General features: G+C 41.2%; 1 protein-coding gene across 1 annotated transcript; it reads left to right on the top strand.

Annotated features, from left to right (window-relative positions):
- The first annotated feature begins 369 nt into the window (after nt 1-369).
- sem1 (SEM1 26S proteasome subunit) lies at nt 370-1989 on the top strand. The gene is made up of 3 exons (XM_059509612.1): nt 370-529; nt 880-973; nt 1739-1989. Exons 1-3 carry the CDS (start codon nt 454-456, stop codon nt 1779-1781), a joined length of 213 nt encoding a protein of 70 aa, XP_059365595.1. The 5' UTR covers nt 370-453; the 3' UTR covers nt 1782-1989.
- Nucleotides 1990-19926: the final 17937 nt, after the last annotated feature.

Consider the following 19926-nt stretch of genomic DNA (forward strand, 5'->3'; position numbering starts at 1 on the left):
ATACACTATCACATTATAAAATAATAAATATTAATATTATTACATTTATTACAATGCTATATTTTTAATGTGCATTTATTTTTTTAACACAACACACACACACACACACACACACACACACACACACACACACACACACACACACACACACACACATAATTATAAATAAGCCCAATATATAATGTAAAATAATAAATACATTTATTATACTAAATTTATGTAGAATAATTTAAAGAATTAGCCTACTATAGACAATATAGTCTATTCAGCCACATTCATTATGCAGAGCCTTCATGAATAAACACTTCAAACAGTGCACAGGCTAGTGCACATAATAAAGGCAAGTGAAGCCCTTATGCATGTCAAAGGGCCACATGTAGGCCCAGCCACAGTTTCGCTCATGCGCAGTGCGCACATCATATGAACCGCTGGATCAGTAGCGACTAGCGAGACATGTCAGAGAAGAAACAAACAGTGGATTTGGGGCTGTTGGAGGAGGATGATGAATTTGAAGAATTCCCAGCAGAGGGTGAGTGAACAGAAAATGTTTGCTGATTAGGTTAGAAATGCGCTCTTTGGTCAGTTCACGGGTAAATAAACACAAACAACACGCCAGTGGTTCAGCTAGCATTGCTAAGCTAACCGACAGAGCATTCCGGACTTTATTCAATAAATGAAGGGTTGTCGCGATTGAAAAGAAAAGACGTGAATGAAATAACGAATGTAATAAGCATTATTTCTTATTAAGTATTTTAGCGCTCCTTCACCCACGGACGTACAGAAACTACTATTAAGCATTATTAGCAGCTAGCATTTTTAGCACCTCAGAAAGCCCATAGTTGGATCATCAGCTTCATTGAACTGTTGTGTCATTCCCAGACTGGACAGGCCTGGATGAAGATGAGGACGCTCATGTTTGGGAAGATAACTGGGATGATGACAACGTAGAGGATGACTTTTCTAATCAGCTGAGGTATGCTTCACATTTTTGTGTAATTTGTGTAATTATACATTTGAAGTAGAGAAGACCTTGTGGCACTTTTTAATTGTAGATGTTTAAATACTAAATATGGAGTGTACTAGCCTAATCTAAATTCACCAAAATGAATGCTGTTAGACATACATATTACTTTGCGTTGTCCTAGTGCCTTTGCCAGAATCTTCCTTAGTCCATGTGAAACCCACATTTTTTTTTTCCTAAAGAATTTTGTGTGGTTAAACTCATTTAGAAGAAAACTGTCCCTAAGGGATCTCATAGTCCAATGGCTAACCAACACTCATGGTGGCCTCAAACCACATTTATTTATGAACTTTTCTATGTGTGAGAACATGACTGCAATAAATACAGCCATTTAGTATACTTGTGTGTGTGTGTGTGTGTGTGTATATATATATATATATATATATATATATATATATATATATATATATATATATATATATATATATAAGGTAAATGCATAGACACTTCTCTTTTCTGAATGCATTTCACTTTTCTGAAGCCTTAAAGCTATAAATCTATTGATATTGCTCATGAAATCGTTTTGATTGGTTGAATGTGTTGTAAAGCAAGAGAGACTAATGATATATGAAGTTGCATCATTAAAATTAGAAACCAATTATATATATATATAAAACTATAGACATTTAGAAACTAAAACAAAAAAAAATTACTAAAACTTTTAACCTGAAAATGATTGAAAAATTCTAATTGAAAATTTTTTCCCCCTTCTTTTAGAGCGGAGCTAGAAAAACACGGATACAAGATGGAAACCTCCTAACATTGGACTACTTGTGCTGAAAATGGATTTTTCCACATTTGAATATTGTCAGTTTGTTCTGTCAATAAAAAATGTGACTTCTCTTATTACTTCTGTAAGAAGCCCAGCGTTGTAATAGGGTCAGTTGAAACTGATACCAATGTTTTTTCCCCTTCCCTTATATACATCTTATGTTAATAATTGTAATAATAAAGAATTGTTTTCCCAATTCTGATTGATTTTTTTTCTATTATTATTATTATTATTATTTATATTCATATAATTAGAGGCAGAGTATTGAATTGCATACATGAATTTGTAATTGTCTTTCTAATCATAAATGTAAACAGCATGGTAAAGTCTGGTAAATATTTTTAGTCCGTGAGCAGATTTTCACATAACCTTCAGTGATGCAGCTGCATGCATCCATGGAGAAACTGCTTGGCCTGTGCCCTGATGCTTTCCCCCGAGAGTCTCTGCTGTGAGATTATCCAGTGAAGTGTTTGTCAGAGGCACGGAGGTGGTCACAGCGTGAAGCCCCAGCCAGTCCTGCCTGGGCCTGCCCACTCCCAACCAGGCCCTGCTCTTTTGCTCTTTACAGCGAGGGCTCCCACACGGAACCAGAAGCCAATTTGCCCAGCCACACTCCCCCCTAGCAAAATGATTTCTCTGGTTTTCTGGCTGTGAGTCCCAAGGACATAATGAGCTAAAATCAATTCCAGTAAGGCATCTTTTACCGCAAAGGCATCATTTGCTCATGTTTTAAAGCCTCATGTTGCATATTTTCTCTTAACAAAATTCAAAATATATTTTAAAAATGTCTGAAATTATAATTTGTTTTAGAATTTCATTTCTTTGTGACAGAAATGTGCATGTTTGGCTGTGATGCGGTTTGTTATCGCTATAAGTGTACATGTATGAAGGCTGTATCTTACTTGCTCAGTGTGTTGTTTAATAGATTTTTCTGTTGTTGATTCTGACATTAATGACCCAATGTCAAATTTATGATTACATCCTCTTTTTTTTTTTTGACATCAGGGACACCCACATTTTACAGGCGAGCACAATCATAACATGTAAATCCAGCCATGCCCTACAAAATAAGTGCTCTGTGCTGGATCATTATTTTAATTGTTGGAGAGTCATTGAGGTGTGAAAATCACTAAGTGAGAGCAACAGTGGAGATTCCAAGGCCATTTTGTTTGTGCCTGAAGGCAGAAGATTGGCCTCTTGTGTTTGAGTAAGGTGGGTCTTTGTGGCTTTCCCTAAAGTGGGTTTCACTGTTCATGAGAATGATTAAGCCTATATTATTTCTTTTGTCCTGTGTGCTATTGCTTGTGAATTTGGTCCTTTTAAATTCTGTCAACGGGTCATTTGTCCTGACCTGAAATCAATGATGACAAATAAAAGTTCAGTTCAAATAGATTTTAAAATGTATGACTCATTTAGGAAGGACAGATTCAATGCTATATATATATACATATATACTACCGTTCAAAAGTTTGGAATCGGAAATTGTTTTTTTTCTGTTTTATGCTACTTAAAATGTTTTGGAACCTGTGATTAATTTTTTCAGGATTCTTTGATGAATGACAGTTAAAAAGAAGATTTATTTAAAATATAAGTCTTTTCTAACAATATACACTACAGTTCAAAAGTTTGGGGTCAGTAAATTTTAATTACTTTTTTTTTTTTTGAAAGAAAGAAATTAAAACTTTTGTTCAGCAAGGATGTGTTAAATTAGTTAGAAGTGATGGCAAAGATTTATATTGTTAGAAAAGATTTATATTTTGAATGCTGTTAAATACTGTTCTTTTTAACTAGTTATTCATCAAAGAATCCTGAAAAAAGTATCGCAGTTTCCAAAAAAATATTTGGTAGCACAACTGTTGCCAACATTGATAATTCTAATAATAAATCAGCATATTAGAATGATTTCTTAAAGCGCATGTGACACTTTATACTGGAGTAATAGCTGATAAAAATTCAACTTTGCATCACAGAAATAAATTCTATTTTAAATGATATTAAAATACGAAACCATTAGTTTTATGTTGTAATAACATTGAGCAAGATTACTGTTTTTCCCCTGCATGTTTGATCAAATAAATGCAGCCTTGATGAGCTTAAGAGACTTCTTTAAAAAACATTTGCTCAAGTAAATGAAAACAATAATGTAGTTGTTAATTTTTAATGTAAACTTTTAATTTAATAATTTAAATAATTTTTAATATATATATAAAAAAAAATTATTCTTGTGATGGCAAAGCTGAATGTTCAGCAGCCAATACTCCAGTTTTTATCATCACATGATCTTTCAGAAATCACTATTATATGATGATTTGTTGCTCAAGAAACATTTCTTTTTATAATGTTGAAAACAGTTGTGCTGCTTAATATTTTTCTGGAAACCGCCGCATTATTTTTCATAAATAGAAATACAGAAAGTTCAAAAGAACACAATTTATTTGAAATAGAAATCCTTTAACATTATTAATAAATTAACAATCACATTTGATCAGTTTAATTCATGCATGCTTAATAAAATTACTAATTTATTTGTGTGTGTTTCTGTGTGTGTGTGTTCTGTCAATATCAATGTATCTGAGAAAAAGTATAACAATTTAGTTTTATTATGAGGAAAATTTCATTCACACCCTGACTTAGTTTTATATACTGATGACATATATCCAGTTTATTAGTTTATTCTGTGGTGTTTCTGTCACTCATAGGATGGGTGTTGCGGTTGCACTGGGGTGTACGCGACCACAGCAAGCATCTCCAGCATGAGCCAAGAGGAGACAGGGGGCTGTCGTGCAGGGAGCGTGCAGCTGCTGCAATAATAGGCCTAATTGCACGTTTCTTTTGTGGGTCTGAAATTAGTGGCAGAGCACAGCTACAATGCCCAAACCTTGAGTGTAAAAAAAAGGACTCACAGGGGCAACTGTTCAGCAGTGCGGCCCATCACTACCACCCACAACTCCCTGTCCCACACCTGCACTCACCCTCGCTAAAGTAAACACAGATAATAAGGTGTAATTATTTAAAAAAATAATAATGAGAGCCCTCCATGTGACAATGGTTGGCCTGTTTATTGAGGGTGGAAAATAACTTCTGAAGACACAGAGGAGGGTTCCCCCATTGAGGGACCCTAAAAGGACATGTATCAGTGTAAGTGTGTTAACCTCATTTCAGGCCCGTTTTCTCTCTGTATGTTTTTCTTTGTCTGCCTTTCTTTATCCACTGTATGCATAATGGCACTAAAATAAAAAAGGTGTTATTTTTCTCTGCTGTTCATTTTGCTTGTAGGACTCATTGTGGCATTTGGAAATGTTACCATTGCGTAAGTCAGCGTTTTGCTGTGTCACTATATTTTGTTATTATATTATGCTATTTTGTGCTAGAAAGACATTTTTAAGGACTTTTACATAGGAAATGATTTCCATTGATGTCGGAAAAGTCTTTCATGTTATACAAATGTTGAAAATATAAATTAAGATCTATTAAATATATACTCAACTTACTTATTTTCTAATTGTAATAAAATTTCACAATATTAATTTTTTTACTGTATTTTAATCAAATAAAGTCTAGCATTAGTGCACATAAGAGACTTATTTCAAATAATATATATATATATATATATATAAACTTATAGATCCCAAACTCTTGAACATCATTATAAAATTATAATATTTACTTATTAATAAGTTTTAAAAATGGTCAGAACTGAAATGTTATACATATATGAAAATGTATGTGAGCATATATATAAAAATAAAAACAGCATAACCAAATGTTTCTGAGAGCAAATTCTAACGAAGTGCATTCTGGTCTGCTATTATACAAAACTATTAATGCAGGTTGTTTTATAAAAAGTATTAGTTGCAGCTGTTCTGAATTTATACAGCTACAAACCAATTCAATTTCTAAATGACATTATTGTAAAAAATAAAGAGAAAAACATTGTAACAGATGAGATGTGTAGGCGAGTGGCACCCTATACTCTGAATTTGTGCTCTGCATTTAACCCATCCAAGTGCACACACACAGCAGTGAGCAGTGAACACACACACACACACACACACACACACACATACTGCAGCGCTCGGGGAGCAGTTGGTGGTTTGGTGTTTTGCTCAAGGGTCTCACCTCAGTCGTGATATTGAAGGTGGAACGAGCACTATAGATTCACTCCCCCCACCTACAATGCCTGCCAGTAATGAGACTCGAACCCGCGTTACAAGTCTGACTCTAATCATTAGGCCACGACTGCCTCCACAAAATGTCAAATGCACCACACAAAGCCTTTTACAAATTTCTCTGTTTTGTATGAATTTTATTGTTTATTCTAATAAAAATGTACAAATACAGTCTAGACTAGTATATCCAGAAAATATAGTGCTTTAATAATGGTTAAATAATTCTGCTGTCTTAATATTACAAAGCTAGAAATGGGCTAAGTGGTTTGTTTAAAATGTAAAAAGGTTTTATTTATTTGTTTATTTATGCAGTTCCCCACTGAGCCCCTAAATCATCTTCAAGCTCAGCGATACCCAGCAATTAGGTCGTTTTTATTCCATCAGTTCTGCAATCATATTTTAAGCATGTCCAACATATCAAGTCAACCCACTGCACTTAATAACCCTGGACAGTCAGGAGGAAAGCACATCAAGACTTGTTGGGGCAATTAAGCTCTCTTGATGTTATCCTCGTCGCTATGAATTATCAGAGCTCTGATAATTGTTATTAATTAATCATCTCATTCGCTCAAGCTCTCTCGTTTTCACAGTTACTGTAAGACAGACTCCAAATGACCTTTCAGGTGTGGGGCACACATCGTACTTACAACGCTGTGCCTTAGTGAATAACAAAATATGAATTTCAAATTCATCTCTATGTGAATGAGAGTATACATACAGAAGGTTATAATGTTACCAGTCAAAATTTTGGACACACCTTCTAATTATTACTATTAATAAAATTTTTGAATTATAATAATTAAGTTTTCAAAAAACACACATTGAAGTATGGGAATTATAAAACAAATAAAATTATGAATATTATGTAAGTTTAGTATAAGATATAAATATAATATAGTAGATTTATTAACCATCTTGTCTTTTGAAAGGTATTATAGTTTATTTCAATATTTGCATTGCAAATATATATATGTGTATGTATATGTACAGTTTTTTTAGATCATGAGTGCCAAGTGTGTCCAACACATTTACTAATGTTAAAGCTAAAATTATACAGATATTTCAATTCATCTCCACTAAAATGAATACAATGTGTTTAATCTTTTTTTCCTAGTATTAAATTGCTTCCATAGCTGAGTTTGACAACTAAATAAGGATAAACTGGAGGCTGCGCAGAGGCCAGTAGATCCATGGGTAAATGAAATGTGGAGTGCAACTGTAAAATACGGAAAAATGTCGCTTTGGGGGTTTGAGAGCCTGGGAGGCCTGGCAGACTTATAGTACGAGCTCAACACGGAAACAATTTATCATGTGTGAGCGGCTGTCTGCTCACAAGACAACAACAATGCTCCAAATCTCACCCTCAGGCAGGACACAAATCCAGCAAACCGCTCAGGCATGTGGATCCTTTCTATCTCTTGTTTTCTCTCTCTGTCTTACACACACAGACACAGGTGGTTTGCATTCTATCGAGCACATTTGATTCTCTACTATACATCTTAATGGGAACGTGCACTTAACCCCCCTCTCCCATTTTTCAGGATTCAATAATTCAGTCCTTTCACTGGTAATTTTTTCATTCACTGCAAATTAATGAACCATTCAAGTTGCTTTTTCTCCTTCTAAATACAGGATGGGAAAACCAAAATCTTACATTTGTCAACCTCATTTCAAAAGCAAACTCAAGCTTTTTTATTCAGTGTTGGGAAATGTAGTCATCATTTAGTCATCTTTAATTTAACCGTTTGTCCTCTGAGTGGCAAACTTCCTTAAAATGAGCCAAAGCAGGCAACGCCTACTGAAATGGAATGGAAAATGTGCAGTTTATTTCATACCGCTGTGTTTGGGATTGGGAAATGAAAGAAACACATAAGCAAAGAAAGAACTGGTGTGTGTTTCATGATGGAGCGTCTGGTGGCCATCATGCAGCCCGTCGAAATTAGAAGTGACACATGTTACTGAAGGGCTCCCTGCTAAGGAACGCTGTTCTGTCGTGGAGGGAGAGAGTGAGCTTTGATTCATTGCTTATTGTGCCGGCTTACATATGCTCTGATTAAGGAAAGCAGAGTGTGTTGAATCTCACTAATTTTTCTGTTTGGCTCAGAATGCAGGAGACCACATATGGCAGTGCGTCATTAAAACCTTGTATATACAGGGATATTGCACTCATAGATTATCCTGGGAAATGCTATAATGATATTACATCAGAACACATTTCCATTATGATGTCCATGAGTTTTTATTTGACATCAGATTCTTTAAAAAAATAATAGATTTTCTTTAATTTTTTTTTTTTTTGGAAAGAAAGGCTCATCTCTCCAATCCAAGTATGAGAACACTTTTTGTCCTCTCATCTTACAAGCTCCCGTCAGTTCTGACGGAACAGTGAGCAGGATTGTTCGTTTTTTGCTTGAAATGGATTGAGTGACATGTAACATGATGCATCCTTGGTGATTTTTGTTTTGAATTTTGCATGGGCCACTCTGTAGCCATGAGAACTGCAATATGCAGTGTCTTTGTTCCTCATCCAAAATGCAGATGTCAAAATAAAAAGAAAAGAGCTATCTATTAATGCACATCCATTCATCCCTGACACATGCTTTTCATGTTGTCCAAATCTCTAAACAAAACTATCAAATGTTTTGACTAGGGATGCGCAATATATATGCCATATCAGTACTAATATTCATTAATACCTACATAATACATAATATTTTGATGTCTAATTTAACTTGTAGCATTTAAAATAATTGATTTCATTTATTTATTAAATGTTTTTGATACAAGTCTCTTATATTCACCAAGGCTGCATTTATTTGATCACAAATACAGTAAAACGTCTCAAGGTTACGTATGTAACCCTAGTTCCTTGAAGGAACGAGACGCTGCGTCGAAACGCTTTTGGGGAACGTCCCTGACGAGACCGACTCTGAATATCGTGTGCAATCAGTCCATCGGAAAGGCGTGACGTCACGGGCGGGGTGACGTAGCGACCAGGAAGCTATAAAAGCACGTGCCGTGCAGCTGGCTTCAGCTTCGAGTAGGGAAGCAAGCGCCGGCAGGGGTGCCGGGAGTATGGCTCTGCGACGCAGCGTCTCGTTCCTTCAAGGAACTAGGGTTACATACGTAACCTTGAGATGTTCCTTTTCAGGAACTCGAGCTGCGTCGAAACGCTTTTGGGGAACGATGTGCCCACACTGCCAGACTTCCAAATCCCTGCCTAGTGTGTAGTCAAAAGAGCACAGCTAAGACGAGAGAACAGAAGAGCCCGGCGTGGCTCGCATGTCAAGATCGTAAAATCGGACAAATGTGGAGGGCGTGGACCACCCCGCAGCGTTGCAGATGTCCAAGAGGGACACACCTGCTGAGAAGGCCTTGGAGGCCGCCATACTCCGAGTAGAGTGAGCCTTGGCCCCCAAAGGAGGGGGAAGACCAGAGGACTCATAGGAGACGTTGATAGCCTCGACTATCCAACGACTAAGGGTCTGCTTGGTGGCAGGAGAACCCTTGTTAGAAGGACCGTAGCAAACAAGCAATTGGTCTGATTTTCTCCACAGGGCAGCTCTGTGGACGTATGCGTCCAGTGCTCGCACTGGACACATACAGTTTAGCTTCTCTTGGTCTGGCTCCCGAAAGGGAGGAGGACAGAAGGCCTGCAGTACGATAGGTTGTGGTGTAACAGAGGGAACCTTCGGAACGTAACCCGCTCGAGGGTATAAGAATGCTTTGGCCATACCAGGGGCAAAGTCTAAGTAGGTAGGGGCCACCGAAAGGGCCTGAAGATCTCCAACTCTCTTTAGTGAGGTGATAGCCAGTAACAGGGCAGTTTTAAGTGTCAGATGTCTATCTGAGATATCTTGTATTGGCTCGAATGGAGCTTTACAAAGAGCCTCTAGAACCACAACCAAATCCCAGGGGGGAACACGGGATCGTACTGGAGGTCTCAGCCTCAGCGCACCGCGGAGGAAACGTGTAACTAGGGGGTGTCTACCCACTGACTGACCATTGAAAGGGACGTGGAAAGCAGCTATGGCCGCCACGTAAACCTTTAAGGTGGAGTGGGATAACCCCGCAGAGAGCCTGGCTTGTAAAAACTCCAGAACTGTACCAACTGGGCAGTCTGCTGGGTCAAGCTGGCGGTCTCTGCACCATGAAGTGAAGAGCTTCCACTTCAGGGCATACAGTTTCCTCGTAGAGGGAGCTCTGGATTGGAGTAGGGTCTCAACAACCTCGGTTGAGAGACCAGCTGCTAACAGCTGTGCCCCCTCAGGGGCCACACCCACAGCTTCCACAACTCCGGGTGAGGGTGAATTATCGTGCCCTGCGCCTGTGAGAGTAGGTCTGTCCTGATCGGTATCTCCCACGGAGAGCCGTCGAGGAGCGAGACTAGATCTGAGAACCATACTCGGCCCGGCCAGAACGGGGCTACTAGTAATAGACGTCCCGGCGTACTCTCGCCAGAACTCCCGGGAGCAGAGCGATAGGGGGAAAAGCGTACAGACGAAGCCTCGGCCAGGTCTGTACCATAGCGTCCAGTCCCAGAGGAGCTGGATGAACTAGAGAGAACCAGAGGGGACATTGCGATGTCTCCTGAGTCGCAAAGAGGTCCACCTGGGCTGTACCAAATACTCTCCATATGTGCTTCACCACCTCGGGGTGAAGCATCCATTCCCCGGGCCTCGGCCCCTGTCTCGACAGTATGTCTGCTCCCACATTCAATCTCCCAGGAATATACGCTGCTCTGATCGAGAGGAGCTTGCCCTGGGACCACAGAAGGATCTGGTGTGCCAGCTTGTACAAGGGGCGCGAACGCAGACCCCCCTGGTGATTGATATAAGAGACCACTGATGTGTTGTCGGTGCGCACCAACACATGGTGACCTCTCAGGTCTGGGAGGAAATATTTCAATGCTCGATAGACCGCTAGTATCTCTAGGCAATTGATGTGCCATGTTAGATGGCGACCACTCCACAGACCGCGGGCAGGGTGGCCGCTCATGACCGCACCCCAACCGGTGAGGGACGCATCTGTCGCTAGCGTTACACGGCGACAAGGAACTCCCAGCACCGGGCCCTGATTCAAGAACCAAGGTTTCCTCCACATGTCTAAGGCACGAAGGCACCGCCGCGTGACCTTGATAACTCGACGTGGATTTCCCCTCGGGGAAAAGCCCTTGGACTTGAGCCACCACTGTAGGGGTCTCATGTACAGCAGGCCAAAAGGTATCACGTTGGACGCAGCTGCCATCAGCCCTAACAGTCTCTGGAATTGTTTGACAGTGAGTGACTGGCCTTCTTTGACTCTCTCGACTGATGTGAGGATCGACTCGATCCGAGCAGGAGACAAGCGTGCCTGCATCGTGGTCGAATTCCACACTACGCCTAGATAGGTGGTTCTCTGAACTTGGCGTTTAGTCTCAAACCCAGCTCCCCCATGTGTGCGAGAACGACATCTCGATGTCGAGCCGCCATCTGCTCTGATTGAGCTAGGATCAACCAATCATCGATATAATTTAAAATGCGGATGCCCTGCATACGGAGGGATACCAGAGCCGCATCCATACATTTCGTGAACGTGCGGGGTGAGAGTGCGAGGCCAAAGGGAAGTACTCGATATTGATATTGTTGTGGAAGGATGGATATGTGGAAGTATGCGTCTTTGAGATCTATTGTGACAAACCAGTCCTCGGATCTGATTTGAGCTACAACCTGGTTGACAGTGAGCATCTTGAACTTCAGTGACATAACTGAGCGGTTCAGGAGACGCAAGTCTAAGATCGGACGCAACCCCCCATCCTTCTTTGGAACTATGAAATACCGGCTGTAAAATCCGGATTCCCTGTCTAGAGGAGGGACCACCTCGATGGCCTCCTTCCTTAATAGGGTATTCACTTCTTGTTCCATAACCAGAGCCTGCTGGGGGCCGACCACAGTCGGTGTAACCCCGTTGAACTTCGGTGGTGGATGACCGAACTGAATGCAATAGCCTCTTTCTATTGTACGCAGGACCCATTGAGATACATTTGGCAGTAGCTTCCACGCTGCTAAATAATCTACTAAGGGAATCAGTCTCTCGAGACTGACCTCTGGTGTAAGAGGCCCCCGAAGGGGCGGCGAGCATCCCAGCTCCGCTACGCTCACGGGCGGAAGTAACTGGGGGTGGCGCTCGCTGGAGGCCGCTGCGCCCTGAAGCTCTGGCAGGGTTGGCAGACCGACCTCCTGAGGGTACTGAGGTGAGACGGGCACCGTGTAATGAGGTGAACCGCGCTCTACCCCAGCAGGGGCTACCCTCTGGATCCTGGCGTCAGGATCTTTTCGTCGAGGACTTCCGGGCTTCGATGACAGATCTTAAATCGGTTTTCGCCCTAGAAGCCCCCGACTCTCTGCTTTTGCGCTTCCCGGTGTGAGGAGCCGGTATGTGGCATGGTCATCTCCCGCCCAGATGCACCACGAGAGCGACGAGGGAGGAAACTCTGGAACGCCGCCGCCTGCTTGTGCGCCTCCTGGAACCTGTCGACGACAGTATTAACTGTGTCGCCGAACAGGCCCGAGGCTTGAAGCGGGGCGTCCAGGAGGCAGACCCTGTCTCGTTCTTTAATTTCTGACAGGGTCAGCCACAAATGCCTCTCCGCGGCCACTAAGGCTGCCATAGACCGCCCAATTGCACGAGCGGTCTCCTTAGTGGCGCGGAGGGAGAGATCAGCGGTCTTTCTGAGTTCTTCAATATCTTCAGACTTAATCCCCTCCCCCTCATCGACATCTCTCAGCAGGTCAGCCTGATAAGCTTGCAGGACTGCCATAGTATGAAGGCACGCCCCAGCCTGACCTGCTGCCACATAACCTTTGCCCACTAGCGATGATGTAACTCTAAGCGGCTTAGTGGGCAATGTCGGAGCCTTTAGAGACGAGGCCGAACCGGGTGACAGATAGCCCGCGAGCGTCTGTTCAACCCGTGGCATCGCTCTATAACCACGCTCTCCCAGCCCCATCACGTTGCCATAATATAGTGAATCAGGGCCAAAGAGGCGGGTCGAATACGGGTGATTCCACGATCTCGATAACTCATCATGGAGATCGGGAAAATACGGAAGGCTCCGACGTGGAGGTGGTTGCTTCGGCCGCAGAAAGCGTTCGTCTAACTTGCTTCTCTGCGGCTCAGTCTGTTTCTCAGCAGGCCAGTCGATTTTTAATTTATCTACTGCACGCGTGACCACCTCCAAAAGCTCCTCATACTGGGGCGACAGGGGTGGCGAATCCCCAACAACAGTCTCCACATGGACCTCCTCAGAGGACGAGAGGTGAAGAGCTGATCCCTCACCCTGGGGGGAAGAAACCGACGAGCGTGCTTCCGAACCCAGGGCTTGGGCGCCGGATCTGGCAGATGAGGAAGGAGATAAGGACTGGCCCGTCTCCATTCCTTCTGACAGATCCACCTGCGAACCCCACGAGTGCAGCAGCCGCTCTGCCTCGGCAGAAGCGGGGCCAGCACCGCGAGGAACGCTGGTGAAGGCTCCCTCCTTGAAGAGAGCCCTCCGGGATCGAAGCGTCCGCATTGGCAAACGTTCGCAATGCGGGCAGCCGGCCCCCTCGAGAGCCGACTCAGCGTGCTTCGATCCCAGGCAAGCCACGCACAGCCTGTGTGTATCCCCGCTCGTAATGTAGCGAGTGCAGGGAGGAACACACAGTCTGTAACGCGGCTTGGAATCGCCCTTCAAATGTTTGGTCTTTTGCTTCTGCTTAGGCATATTGAGCTGTTTTAGCGATCTTTTTAAGCTAAGGGACAGACAACAATAAATAGGACCAACAGGACAGACTTTTGCACATGCACACACAGAGCGCTTGCTGACAGATTCGAAGCTGAAGCCAGCTGCACGGCACGTGCTTTTATAGCTTCCTGGTCGCTACGTCAACCCGCCCGTGACGTCACGCCTTTCCGATGGACTGATTGCACACGATATTCAGAGTCGGTCTCGTCAGGGACGTTCCCCAAAAGCGTTTCGACGCAGCTCGAGTTCCTGAAAAGGAACTGTAATCTCTCTCTCTCTCTCTCTTTCTCTCTATACAGTATATACATTGTCCTGTATTTTAACCATGCTTCATATTATTATTTTTTTTCTCTAATGCAATTCAACAACTTTCCAGATTTCCAGCACGGCATGTGTATCTGGGTTTGTTGCCAGGTGGTATGTTCTCAGGAGAAGGAAAAGGAAAAGACTTAAAGATTTTCTGGTTTTCTTGTTTTGTTCAAAGACAAACAAGGCTGATAATTTCCTTCCCACAATGCTGTTAACAGCCCGTATGTTCAGCATCTATGAGAAAGAGCAGGAGTCCGAGGTCCAAGTGTGCAGCCCAGAGCCTTTGACTCGCTCTGCAGTGTTTGTGGGCAGCATCTGGATTCACTTAGGTGGAGAGGTACCCTCATCCTCTCAGGTTGCGGGTCTGAGTGTGGGCTCTTGTTTTTCGAAATGGCTAAAGCCTGCTTGGCTGGACCTTCTCAAACTGCCCTGGTGCATCCTCCCGTCCCTCCAGAGGGGCAATTTCAGCCCATCCCACATGCCCCTAAGCATGTTTAGCATAGTCACTCATTTGAACTGAAGGATGTTAAACAGATTCGTTCAGGAGCCGGGCTTCATGGGGCTTTTGCAAAGTGGAGTGAGCAGGTTCAGGTGACTGTAGTGTACAGATGCATTGTGTTCAAGTGTAAATGCTGGGGAAGTAGGCAAATAAATAATGAACAGCTTGTAATGTTGACCCCCACATCCTCATTTTACTCCATAAAAATAAACAGATCAATTAGGCTTTTTCCAAGGTCAGGCTTAAAGTCTAGTTGGGATCAAAAGTTACTTACTGCTCATTTGTGTATATTTGTCTATATTCTATCACTGGACTACAGACTACAGTCAGAGTTTTTTTATACTTTTGCACATTGAATTGAACCAGACATGCTAAGTTAGCTGGTGGGATGTTTTTCAAACTGATTTATTTTTGTGTCTGTCAAAGCCCATAAAGTGCATTCTGTTTTTGTCAGGGGAATTATATATATTGTATCTGATTCCCTACTAGTTAAGTTTGACATATTTCCAAGACAATGATAAAACAGACATTAGAGATAGAGAGTGAAACACAGTACAAAAGAATGCAGTAAACATATAACTTCTGAATACTAAAAAAGATTTTTAAAAGGGAAAAAGCAATGGCATACAGTGAATCTGAATGCTTATATTGACGTTAGTTAAAAACAGTAGCTTTTAACATTAAATGTGTTGTTTGTGTGCTGCTACTTTTACAGTTTACTCACATACATGTAACTAACTGGATTTGTAGTAGCAAAGGGACTGTTGTAAAATGTAAAAATGACCCAATATTTAATTATTGAATTTATATACCTGTCCAGATACAGAACTTAATGGAGGCAGACAAGCTCAAGCAGAACTTAAATCATGTCAGTCATCTTTATCAGCACTTGAAAGACTATAATTAAACTGTCAACATCTCAAACAGACACAACTTTGTAAACCATCTCAATGCCTTACTTAAAACAGAAGGTATTTAACCTTAGAGACCTCTGGAGTCCCCAGTCACTGACCATTATTAGAGACACTCCAGTGGTAAAGAGGAACAAAGTGGTTCAATCATTTGTTTATAAGTAGTTCTATTTTTAAACTTCAGTTTAAACAACTGAAAATAGGGGAATTTTGCTCCAAGATGTCCGTCTACTCTTTCAGTCTTTTTCTTCAAAGATGTGTTTGCCCCAAGAGAGGCAGAAGGCCAAGACGTGTCAAAGGTCTTTTGGTTTGGCAAAACAATCCAAAGACTGGGGAGTCGAAGCACAGAAAAGCCTTCTTCATCAAATATGTATATATTATAACATATACTAGACTATTTTATGTATATATATATGTGTATATATATATATAATTTTTTGTATAAATATGTAAAACAGTTTTACATAATCAGCGCATCAGGAAGCAGCAGCCAGAGCAGTGATCATCATGTGATCACAGTGTTGGAGGACGAGGTTCAGAGGGCTCTAAAGCGAGTGAATGTAAGGAAAGCAGCCGGACCTGATGGAATTTCTGGCCGTGTTCTGCGGTCCTGCACTGATCAGCTCGCTGGTTTGTTTACATCCATTTTTAATGAGTCTCTTGCTACATCGGTGGTTCCCACCTCATTCTAAAAATCTGTCATCATCCCTGTCTAAGAACAATAAACACTCTTGTCTGAATCACTATCGTCCAGTTGCTCTCACAGCAATAGTCATGAAAGTCTTTGAGGGACTGGTTAAAAATGTCATCTGCTCCTCCATCCTGGATATTTTAGACCCAAACACCCAAACAGATCCACTGATGATGCCATCTCTCACATCCTGCACTCTTCTCTCACACAAATTGACAGCAATAATGGGAACTATGTAAGGCTGCTATTTATCGAATATAACTCACCTCTTAATACTATAGTCCCCATAAAGCTAGCTTCTAAACTCATGGACCTCGGCCTGAATTCTTGATTTCCTCACCGGCAGACCTCAAGTAGGCCAGTACACCTCCAACTCCATCACCCTGAACGTAGGAGCCCCACAGGGCTGTGTTCTGAGTACCCTGCTCTACTCTCTCTACACACATGACTGCGTGTCTTCGCACAGGTCCACATCTATAATCAAATTTGCTGATGATACTGGGGTTCTGGGCCTCATTCACAACAATAATGAGACCGCATACTTGGATGAGGTAGAGAAATTGGTTCCAGGACCAACTGTCTCTCTCTCAATGTGAGCAAAACTAAAGAAATTATTGTGGACTTCAGGAAGAGACAGCAGCAGCCCTATACACCTCTTATGATTAGAGGGACCCCTGTGGAGAGGGTGAGCAGCTTCAAGTACCTTGGTGTAAACATCTCCGAGGACCTGACTTGGAATACACACATTCAAACACAGGTTAATAAAGCCAGGCAAAGACTGTAACATCTGCGACAGCTGAGGAAATTCAAGGTCTCACCAGCAATCCTGAAAACTTTCTATTCAGTTGCTAAAGAAAGTGTATTGACTCAGTGTATCTCAGTGTGGTATTGGGGAACAGCTCCAGTTAAGACTGCAAAGCCCTGCAGAGAGTTGTGCGCTTACCTCAAACGCTGCAAAAACAGAGCTGTTAAAATCATCAATAACTCTATCCACCCCAGTAACCATCTTTTCACTTTGCTGACATCTGGTAAGCGCTTGCGTAGCCTGATGACAAAAACCGAGAGACTCAGGAGGAGTTTCTTCCCCCAGGCCATCAGGCTCCGAAACTCAAAACCAGCCTCTTAACATCTTCATGTCTCCACTTAATATTCACTTCATCAGTAAGATCTTCATCATTCACTACCTCACATAGACACACTGACAGTGTCAGCCTGTTTGCACATTTGCCTCTTGTACATTCCTGTATATCTTAATATTTAAGACTACAGTTTACTTTCATGCACATTATTTTGTGTTAATTCTACATGTAATAACAAAAACTCCATAATCTTCGGGAAGAAGGAGGGGGAAACCGGCGGACAATCAAAATGAAACTTTAATAATTCAAAATAAACACAAAACTGTCCTTCACTGTCGTCGCTCCAGTTTTATATCCTTCCATCTCCTACGTGGGAATCGAGACCGGTGGTGGCTCGCAGGTGTAGCTCATCTCCAATCACTCCACCGGCCTCACTCCTCGTTCCCACGTCCCTCGGCCCCGCCCCACTCGTCACACTACAATATACATCTTTTGATGGGGAAGTCGTGGCCTAATGGTTAGAGAGTTAGACTCGCAATCGAAGGGTTGTGAGTTTGAGTCTCGGGCCGGCAGGAATTGTGGGTGGGGGGAGTGCATGTACAGTGCGCTTTCCACCCTCAGTACCACGACTGAGGTGCCCTTGATCAAGGCATCGAACCCCCAACTGCTCCCCGGGTGCCGCAGAATAAATGGTTGTCCACTGCTCCGGCTGTGTGTTCACAGTGTGTGTGTGTGTTCACTGCTCAGTGTGTGTGCACTTCGGATGGGTTAAATGCAGAGCATGAATTCTGAGTATGGGTCACCATACTTGGCTGAATGTCACGTCACTTTCACTTTTTTATATATTATTCTTATATTTTTATTGTTTACATTTATTTAATTCTTTCATAGTTATATTTATGTATATTTTCATCTGTGTTGTTTTCTTTAATAATTACACTGTCCATGGAGCGGACCTGACTCACATTTCACTGCTGGTTATATATGCTCTATATAATTGTGTATGTGACGAAATCTTGAATCTTGAACATGAATATGTAAAACTGTTATGAACATTCTTCAAAATGTTTATGATGTAAGGGGATTAAATGATTATAGAATTTCCATTTTTGGGTGAACTATCGCTATAATGTAACAATGAATGTAATATGCATATTAAGTTAAATATTGCAACTAATATTACACTCAGAAATGCAAACAGAATGTTTACAGAATGCATCACTATATATATATATATATATATATATATATATGTGTGTGTGTGTGTGTGTGTGTGAATAAAGAATAGAGCAGGAGCCAGGGATATTTGGGGGAAGAGGTCCATTTAAGTGGAGAAAGCCTGCTGTGAAAAATACTCTGGTTCCTACTGGGTCTCCAAGAATCCCAGAAGCCACAAAAACACTTTAAATTATTTTGAGCTCAATATGCATTTTATTTCTGAAGACCATCCCCCATCAGAGACTTTTTCCTCCTTTATATATATATATATATATATATATATATATATACACACAGTACAGTACAGACCAAAAGTTTGGACACACCTTCTCATTCAAAGAGTTTTCTTTATTTTCATGACTATGAAAATTGTAGAGTCACACTGAAGGCATCAAGGGCTATTTGACCAAGAAGGAGAGTAATGGGGTGCTGCGCCAGATGACCTGGCCTCCACAGTCACCGGACCTGAACCCAATCGAGATGGTTTAGGGGTGAGCTGGACCGCAGACAAAAGGCAAAAGGGCCAACAAGTGCTAAGCATCTCTCGGGGAACTCCTTCAAGACTGTTGGAAAACCATTTCAGGTGACTACCTCTTGAAGCTCATCAAGAGAATGCCAAGAGTGTGCAAAGCAGTCATCAAAGCAAAAGGTGGCTACTTTGAAGAACCTAGAATATGACATATTTTAATTTGTTTCACACTTTTTTGTTATGTATATAATTCCAGATATAATTCCACATGTGTTAATTCATAGTTTTGATGCCTTCAGTGTGAATCTACAATTTTCATAGTCATGAAAATAAAGAAAACTCTTTGAATGAGAAGGTGTGTCCAAACTTTTGGTCTGTACTGTATATATATATATATATATATATATATATATATATATATATATATATATATATATACACACACACACACACACACACACGAAGGAAAATGATAACTGTTCCTTATTTGCTCAGTCCATGGTTCAGTAAAGAAGCTTATGAAGACAGAATGGGGAAGACTTGTTACATTTCCAAGTCGAAATAAATGTTTAAGTATGCACGTTCTTCAGTTTTTCATAAATTGGAATTTATGTTAACATCCAGCTCTCAATTTATTTTATTTAATATATTCTTTGTTTGTCTGTTTTTATACTAATAACTCACAACTCGCTTATTAAAATTCAAAAGAGTGTACATCACATAGATCGGTTGATTTAATCATTAGATTACATGACTCCAGTTATACTTAATAAAATGATACCCACGCTGGATGTTTTGTTTGAAAAAGTTCAGTTAGCGATAGGAAATGAATAGCCTACTACCTAGAATTTTTATTTTCTTGTAAAAATTTAGTGCATATCACACAAAATTATGACACATATTATAAAATACTGTGATAATTAACTAATACGCATTATATGCTTAAGAAATGTAAACTGATATTTTATACAGTATCTGAAAATGTTTACGATGGGAACATGACAGTCCTTCTGCACCTAACCA

The sequence above is a fragment of the Carassius carassius genome, chromosome 25, assembly GCF_963082965.1.
Source record: "Carassius carassius chromosome 25, fCarCar2.1, whole genome shotgun sequence".
NCBI classification, from domain to species: Eukaryota; Metazoa; Chordata; class Actinopteri; order Cypriniformes; family Cyprinidae; genus Carassius; species Carassius carassius.